Raw genomic sequence first — 8,653 nt, 5'->3', positions numbered from 1 at the left:
AGGTCTTTGGATTTTTCTCCAGAGTACCCGAGACTTTTGAGGAGTGCCTGGGACTTTTGTGGAGTATCGAGCCCCAGCGCAGGACTCCTGTGGAACAACACAGCACACACAGAGCCACATCTCCCCTTAAGCACATCTGCATCCCCACCCAGCTCCGACAGCCCCACCAGGCCCCCGGCCCCCAGCCCCATCCGTCAGGGGTATCTGTGCCCTGGTCACACTTTGGGAGTCGTGGCTTCCCCGGTGCGTCCCAGACACAAGCAGAACCCCTGACAGATGCGCTCACTCCGAAAACACGGGCGCAGGTGCACACACACGGCCGCATGCCCAGGTGGCTGTCTCCAATCTGATCACGTCTCCCCCTGCCCTGACGCCCTCTACCTGCCACTGGTGCGGCTCGAATAAAGGCTCCTCTGACTAGCCTGGCCTCATAGCTCACCCCTCTCATTCTCCAGCACGTAGCACATGCCCAGTAAACCACAGGCCACGCTTTGAGGTCTGTTTGTGTTTAATCAGACAATATGCAAAGTATGTACAACCAATTTCTGGATCCCTCCCCTCCCCCCCAAGCCTGGGCCATGGAATGCGGGACCCCCAGGCCCTGCCCAGAGCTGGGGGTCTCCTAGGCCTCTGCATAGTCATCTGAAATCTACAAAACACTGTTTATTAAAAAAAAAAAAAAAAAAGACAGTATTAGGACACCTTATACAAAGGGCCCCAGGCAGCTGTAAGGGGACTTGAGTGCGCCTGGGTAAGCAAGCCCAGATTTGACCGGGACGGACAGCAGACTTGCGTCATAAACATGTAGGAAAGGAAAAGTTGAAATCTCATAGGCAGGCACCACGTGGCCTCCCTTCCCGCTGGCAGGGCCTGGCTGGCTCGAGAGCCCCTGGCAGCGGGAACGTTATTGCTGTGATGGGGGCTGTGGGTGAAATGTACAACATGTCTGGGGAACAGAGCGGGGGGAGGTGCATTTTTACATGTTAAATATGGACACACACGTGCACACACATGACACACATACACACACAGGGGGCCCTTGGCAAGATGCCCACAAACTGTCAGCCACCCCTTTTAAGATGGGGCACCCTGAGGCCCGGGAAGGAGCCAGCACACACCCCAAGGCCCAACATCAGAGCTAGCGCCAGTCTCCTGCTGCCCCGGGCTGGGCTCCCCAGGGTTACGCCAGGCAGCAGGGTCTGGGGCAGAGAAGTTGCAGAGGCCACGGCCACGCATGGAGGCAGATGCTGCAGCCCAGACGGGAAGGAGGGGCCACCCGAGGTCACACAGCCAGGCCTGGTGCACGGCAGTGGACACTTGAACTTGATACCCACCCTCCAGCATAGGAACGCCTTTCCCTACTCACGGGTTCAGGGGTGCTAAGTGAAGGAGGAGAGCAGGGGCACTGAAATGACACAGGACAAACAGGGGGGAAGGAGAACCTGGGGTTCCCACCTGAGGCCAGGGCCGCCCAACCACGTGGATCTTCTACTTCGGCTTGGTTGCCTCCAGAGCCTGGGAGCTCACTCTTTCATGGCTGGCTAGCTCCAAGGATGAAAAAAACCACTCACGTTCTGATCAACATCTACTCCCCGACACTGGCGTCATCACCCCTCATTCGGCCGCACCTTACGTCCATCTCCAGTCCCTCCCCCCACAACAGCCCCGCCAGTCAGGCAGTGGAGGTGGGGCTCTGTTATCTCGAACTCGGCCTCAGGCCCCTGGCCCCCTGGGCTGCCCCAGTCTGTCTGTGGTGCCTCCAAGGACAATCTTGTTGGTTCCTGAGGAAGACAGAGGGAGCACCGGGTTCCAAACCCACCTCAGCCCTGAACTGTTCCTTGGCCGTGGGGCAAGTCACATCCCCTCCCTGGACAGTTTCCCCACCGGTACTATGAGGACATGGAATTGGTGATCTCAAAGGGTCCCTTGGGTCTCAGAACAGGACTGGAGAGGGGGTGCTCACTCCACCCACCATCAAGTCAAGCTAGGCCTCAGCTGCCCAGCCTGGGAGCCACGGCAGAGGGTCTGGACCCGGCAGCTTCCACCAGCAGGTGTTTCAGAAATGGACGGCAAAGGGCAGGGTGGTGGGCAGGCCGAGGCCAGGTGCCCATCACTCCTCTTTGGAAAGGCTCTTCGGCCAGCTCTGGAGGCAGACGTGGGGCGACGTGGGAGTGTTAAGGAGTCAACGCGAGGAGCAGACCGAGGCTGGGAAAGGGCGCCCTCAGCCCGTCCTTCCTCCCGGCTCCTCCCGCAGAGGCACACAGAGCTCCAGGAGGGAAGGTAGGGAGGGCACATGTGGCTGGAGCAGGTGCTGGGATGCAGTCACTGTGCCAGCCTTAAGCCCTGTCCTCAAGGCTGCCCCAGGCCCCAGGCCCTTCCGTGCCACAAAAGAGGGAGGGGCCTCATCACTGGCAATTCCGCCCCCCAGAGGGGATCGATGCGGGCAGGCAGAGGGTGGCAAGACCCTCCATCAGAGGCCGCCCGGCCCAGGATCCAAGCCAAGAAGCCAGTCTGGCCCCATGGCGTGTGCTCCCTATAGGTTCTCCCCAGGCTGGTACTGGGGCTCGGTGGACGTGAAGTAGTCCTCCAGGAAGGCCTGCAGGTACTCGAAGGTGGGCCGCTCCTCTGGTTCCTTCCGCCAGCACTGGCACATGAGGTCATGCAGGGACTCGGGACACTCGGGCGGACAGGGCATCCGGTAGCCCCGCTCCACCTGGTCCAGCACCTCACGGTTGACCATCCCTGTGGGTAGAGGGAGGTGTGAGGAGGCTGGCTCGGGTGAGGAAAGTGGGGCAGGGGGGCAGATGGTGATGGGGACAATGGACAGGGACTCCTGCCCAGGACAGAGTGGGTGTGACCATGTGTGAGTCGCCACCTCCCTGAGGCTGAGAGCCCTGATCAGAGAGATTCTAAGATCAGATGCTCAACCTCTTGGTTCTACAGCTGGGGAAACTGAGGCCTGGGAAGGGGTATGACTTGCCCAAGGTCACCAGGGCAGAGGGGTTCAGGGACCAAAGACGGGCCTGAGGAGCCCTCTTACCGGGGTAGGGCACCCGTCCCTTTGTTGTGAGCTCCGTCAGCAAGATCCCAAAGGACCACACATCTGACTTGATGGTGAACCGGCCATAGAGGGCGGCTTCCGGAGCCGTCCACTTGATGGGGAATTTGGCACCTGCAGTAGGGAGGAAGTTCAGGGGAGGCGGAGCAGAGTGTCATGACGGCGCCACCAGGAGGTACCACTCTCGTCCCCACCGGACAGACGCAGAAACAGGCCTGCAGAAGGTCCTCTGGCACCGACCCAGGCCCTGCCCACCTTGCCGGGCGGTGTACTCATTGTCTTCAATGAGCCGAGCCAGCCCGAAGTCAGCCACTTTGCACACGAGGTTCTCCCCAACCAGAATGTTGGCGGCACGGAGGTCCCGGTGGACGTAGTTCATCCGCTCCACGTAGGCCATGCCCGAGGCGATCTGCGGGCAGAGGACCCAAGGAACCCGGCTCAGGGACCGCCCCGTGCCCCTTTCCGGACCGCGAGTCATGTGGCCAGGGGTGGAGAGCCAGTCAACTGCCCTGCCCTTCCCGGTCCTCAGGCAAGGGAGGTCAGCTTACAGTAAAGCCGTTGGCGCGGAAGCAGGAAGTGCAGCGGGGAGAGGGGACACGGGATGAAGGGTGAGGGCAGGGGGGAAGCACAAGACACCACCCAGGAAGCAGGGCAACGCTGAAGAGGCAGGTGCCAGGTGCCCCACAGATGCAAAGGAGTGCCAGGTCCTGCCTGCTGCCCCCAGGCCCCTCTCTGAACCTCAGTTTTCTCATGTGTCAAATGGAATGAGGGCCATCCCCACCTCCCCCGATAGTGATAAGGATTCATGAATGACTGTTGAGCACCACCCACAGCAAGCAAGTATTAATGTATGTTTGTTGAGTGACTGAGGAACCTTTAAAGAGAAGAAAACCGTGGCCTGAGGCCCCAGAGGCGTCACTGACTCCTCATGCCCAGCTAAGGGTTCTTTTAAACTCTGCCCAGAGCTACCACCACTCACAGCACCTATAAACGGTCTCTGTGATAAAAGTGGTGAGATCAGAGAGTGTGGGTGGCAATCAAGGCAGGCTGCCTGGAGGGGGCCCTCAGCAGGCCAGAACTGGCTGAGCTAAGTGGGTCTGAGTACTCTAGGGCCAAGGCTGTGGGCAGTATGAGGGGCAGACTCACCTGGGCGGCCATGTCCACCAGCTGCGGCAGCCGCAGGTACTTGCCTGTCTCCCCCTTGAGAAAGTCCAGCAAACTCCCTGGACAGAGAGAAAGAAAGCAGCCCTGTGTTCCCTGCGCCAGGAAGCAGCGACCCCCACACATCCCACCCGCCTCGCCGGCCAGCCCTGCTTCAAGTGGCACAGCAGATTTCCCATAAGCCCATCTCTGAACAGAGCCCCGCTCGGCATTTGTCACTCAGAGGGCAAAGCAGGATGTCAGACAACCAGATGTCGACCTCCAAGGGAACAGAAGCTGTGGCCCATCCCTGTGCCGCACTACTATACCCAGCAATAAAAGGGGAAAAACTACTGATACCCATGACAAGGGCGAACCTCAGATGTAGAAGGTAACATATGTGAAACTCTAGAATAAACAAAGCTATGAGGACAGAGGGCATATCAGTTACTGCCTGGGTTTGGGGCTGGAGGGTACTGTCTGCCAAGGGAAACCAGGGGGCTTTCTGGGGTGATGGGGTCTCCTGCATCTTCACTGTGGTAAAGGGTACACAGAGTGTCCATTTGATCAAACTCACAGAACTGGACACTTAAACAGGGTGTATTTTGTCCTTTGTAAATGACACCTCCAAAAAGCAGAATTTTGAATAATTGATTTAACATTTAAGTAAAGGTCAAGCCAGGGGCTTGACCTAGAAGTGGCTCCGCTTGGAGGATTGGGGGACTTCTCTTTCAGCCACATAATGGCAAATGGCTTTAGAAAACCAGCAAGCTGGGGGAGACAAGATGCACTGCGGGAAATCATTAAAAACAAGATGAGAAAGGCAACCTTTGGTCTGACTTTCCACTGACGTGACAAGTTGGTTCTAGTCCATTCCACCTTTTAAAATGTACACTCTAGGGGCGCCTGGGTGCCTCAATCGGTTGAGCATCAGACTCTTGATTTCAGCTCAGGTCATGATCCCAGGGTCGTGGGATCGAGCTCCGTGCTGAGCATGGAGCCTAAGATTCTACCCCACCCCCCACCCCTCTGCCCCTCTCCCCAGCTTGTATTCTCTAAGAAATAAAAAAAAATAAAAAATAGAATAGAATAGAATAGAATAAATAAAATAAAATAAAATAAAATATTAAAATACAATACAATAAAATATACACTCTAGATCTGGGGGGAAGTGAATTGTGTCCCCTCCTGCCCAGCAAGGGACTGGGGCACGTCTCTGTGCCAGTCGCTCAGGCCTCACCCTTGCTCATGTACTCCGTGACGATGTAGATGGGCTCCTCAGACACCACCGCATACAGCTGCACCAGTTTCTCGTGCCTCAGTTTCTTCATGACCTGGGCCTCCTGCAGGAAGGCCTCTGGAGACATTGTACCTGGCTTCAGCGTTTTGATGGCCACCCTGGTGGTTCCGTTCCAGGTCCCTGTATGGGGAGGGGTGCAGGCTGCCTCAGCGAAGCCCACCCCCCCATTCCTGTGCCACGGGGACCCAGGATCCGCCTGCCCGGTAACCAGTTTCAACTCTGGCCTCCCCAGCCATGTGACAAGCCCGGCCAAGGTCTGGCCCCTTTCTGAGCCCTCAATGTCCCCGCCCATAAAATGGGCACAATGATTGATAGGACACTCCTCGGAGGGCTACTGCAAGAATTAAATGAGTCTCTGGTACGTGCTCAAGAAACAGTGCCCATGTTGGGATGTGGCTGTTAGGACTGTCCCAAGAAGCAGCACATTCGCCTAAGAGAACGAAGACCATGGCTCCGACTCGACCATTCTCCCCTGAGGGACCCCGCTTCTTCAGGTAGCACGTGAGTCAGGCATTAGCAAATAAACAGGGCTGGGGTGAAGCAGAGCCGGACTATCTCAAGCTTGCTCTTGAAAAAGGAAGGCCTGGACTACGCACGAGGGCTTGGAGGTCAGACTGGCCAGGGCTGGACGCCCATCTCTGCCACCCCAACAGCAGTGAGACCACGGTGGAGTCTCAATTCCCTTCTCTGAGCCTGTTTTCTCATCTGGAAAACGCAGATGCCATCGTGTCTCCGGATGGGGCTGTTTGCAAATTAAATGAGATCTGCGGCGCGGGGCCAAGCCCACTATAGGGCACGATTAGCTGCAGCTGTCATTTCGTTATTATCTGGGTTTCAAACTGGGAGGCCTTGAGGGAAGCTGTACTCTAGACCAGCGTGTGTAATCCGAGTGCTTGTCCCATCTGGACCCAAGGGCCTTTGCTGAGTGGCCCCGGGTCCCTTCCTCACAGTCTCTGGGCCCCCGTCCGGGGCCCTCCCAGCCCAGCTCTGGGGACCTGTACCTGGCACTCCATGATCTCCCCGGGCAGCCTCTGCTCATCACCACACACCCAAGCCAGGACCGAGGTTTGCAGCCACCAGAGCAGCCGATGCCGGGGACTTCCCCAGGCTTTGCTCAGGTGCTCGTTTTGCATCCGTGCTTAGGACCTGGCTTCTCATCCCTCGCCCCTGTCCCCAGTCCAACACCTCCTCTTTCCTGACTTGGCCTGGCCCCCAGCCTCCAGGCCTTTGCCCCTGCAGGGCCTCCTACCCAGGAAGGCTCTCTGCCCTCCCCCGAAAGGGAGGAAAGGAAGCAGAGATGCCGGGTGGACACAGTGGCTTGTATGACAGCACACAGGGACTCCCCTGCAGAAGCCACCAGCCCACAGCTGTCATGCCTGCCTCACACCAGCCGCCCTGATTCCTCTGTGTCCAAAGGAGGTGGTCTGGGGTTTTGTCAGGGCTGCACGGTGTTTGTTTTCAAGGACAGTTTTGCGGTTTCCCCAGGGTTAGACGGGAGACTGTGAATAGGCCCGGAACATGCCAGATTTTGCACTTTCAAGCAGTCCCTGTGCGAGTCGAGGCTTCTCTTCCTGCAGCTGGGCGCTAAAGCACGGACACGTGCTGGGCCAGCATTCTCGCACACCCCACGGGTGTTTCCTCTCATCCCCTCCCTCACTCTACCCTGAGGAAGACCGAGGCTCCATGTGAAGCCACCTGGCCCAGACCGCACAGTGAGCCTTCAGGGACCACGATGCCCAGCCCCGAGCCGCTCTTGGCAACCAGGGTCTGCAGAAGTGTGTGTGGTGAGGGGGGCACCATGTTGAAAACAGAGCCCACTGTTCGGCAGGGTGACTGTGACTCCTGTAGGTATGGGGGAGGGGGGGCCTTGGGCTGCCACATGGCATGGTCATCTGCCTGGTTCTCGAGGGGGGACACCCCTGGGGATCGTGATTTCCTCTGAGGGGCAGGGGTGAGGCCTTACCCATCCACACCTCTCCGAAGCAGCCCTGACCCAGCTTGACCTCCAGCCGCAGGGACTCCCGGGGTATCTCCCAGGCATCCTTGGCCAGGCCCTGAGTCTGCGGCTTGGACGTGGGGCACACGGTGGTGAGGCGGTGGCAGAGGCCATCGGCATGTTCTGAAGACAGAGGCAGGGAGGTAGGTTCAGTGGGGTGTCTGCCCTGAGGCCACCCTGTCCCAGGGTGTCTGTGTGTAGACATACACGTGGCATGTATGCACATGGGCTTCGGGCACACACAGGATGCCCTCGAGGCCAGGCATCCACACCTGCGTGTTACACGCCCTCACCCCATGTAGGCCCGCACTGCCTCAGGCATCTGCTCGCCAGGTTATTCACTCGGTCATTCATCAGACTTTAAAGGGCAGCCATCTAGGTGAGTCCCAAGGATGCAGTGGGGGACAAGTCCAGTGGAATGCTGCCCTCAGGGAGCTCGCAGTGCAGGGGGACCCCAACTTCCCTTAATCACCTCCCAGGACCACCAGCGGGGACAGAGGGGAGCAGTGTGTGCAAAAGCAGGTGGGCTGGATGGAGTCTTGGAAGGCTTCTCAGAGGAAGTGGTGCCTGAGCTTGGATCTGCAGGAGAGTGAGCGGTGGACTAGGACCACTTTGCATGTGCAAAGGCCCTGAGAGAGGAAGAAGCCTCAGGGTTGTAGGAAATGAAAGGAAGCCAGAGGGGCTGCAGGGGAATGAATGGGAACAGGGGGCCCCAGGTGAGGCAGGGAGGCCAGCAAGGTTGAGAGCAGCCAAGGCCTCAGAGGCCATGCAGGGATCTTTATCCTGAGATTCCAAGGCAATCTCTGGAGGGTTTTAACGTGGGGGGATCGGTGCTCAGAAGGAACCCTACACTGGTGGCCAAGGGGTCAGAGGGTGTCAGGAGGCCCAGCTGACAGAGAAGGGGGTGGCAGGGGACGGGGAGTTGCTGGCACTCTCAAGACAGGCCACACCTGCACACAGACGCCACGGCCATGGCCACATGCACACAGGCACCCACAGACCTGCCCCCACGCGCAGACCCCAGTGCCCCCCGGGTCTGCCCTGAAGTGTCCGGATAACACCCACACGCCCACACCCGCACACACGCCCACGTCCTGAGCCCCTGTGTGTACCGGAGCCCTTGCCCTCGCTCCCTCTGCCTGCAGCTCTCTCTCCCTCT

The 8,653-nt window shown here is 58.5% G+C and overlaps 1 protein-coding gene across 5 annotated transcripts in view; it reads right to left on the bottom strand.

Moving 5' to 3' along the window:
• Positions 1–494: 494 nt before the first annotated feature.
• Positions 495–8,653, bottom strand: part of SRC (SRC proto-oncogene, non-receptor tyrosine kinase) — a 51,533-nt gene continuing 43,374 nt past the window's right edge. For all 5 annotated transcript variants that reach the window (XM_039227147.1, XM_039227150.1, XM_039227148.1 and 2 more), the window contains exons 9-14: positions 7,462–7,617; positions 5,439–5,618; positions 4,205–4,281; positions 3,314–3,467; positions 3,041–3,172; positions 495–2,742 (exon numbers count right to left, since the gene is read on the bottom strand). In XM_039227147.1, coding sequence (XP_039083078.1) covers positions 2,534–2,742; positions 3,041–3,172; positions 3,314–3,467; positions 4,205–4,281; positions 5,439–5,618; positions 7,462–7,617 — 908 coding nt within the window. In that variant the 3' untranslated portion in view covers positions 495–2,533. The remainder of the gene's footprint in view (positions 2,743–3,040; positions 3,173–3,313; positions 3,468–4,204; positions 4,282–5,438; positions 5,619–7,461; positions 7,618–8,653) is intronic.

Source organism: Hyaena hyaena, unplaced genomic scaffold (genome assembly GCF_003009895.1).
Source record: "Hyaena hyaena isolate Hyena2069 unplaced genomic scaffold, ASM300989v1 scaffold_25, whole genome shotgun sequence".
NCBI classification, from domain to species: domain Eukaryota; kingdom Metazoa; phylum Chordata; class Mammalia; order Carnivora; family Hyaenidae; genus Hyaena; species Hyaena hyaena.
This window is presented reverse-complemented; position numbering and strand designations above follow the sequence as displayed.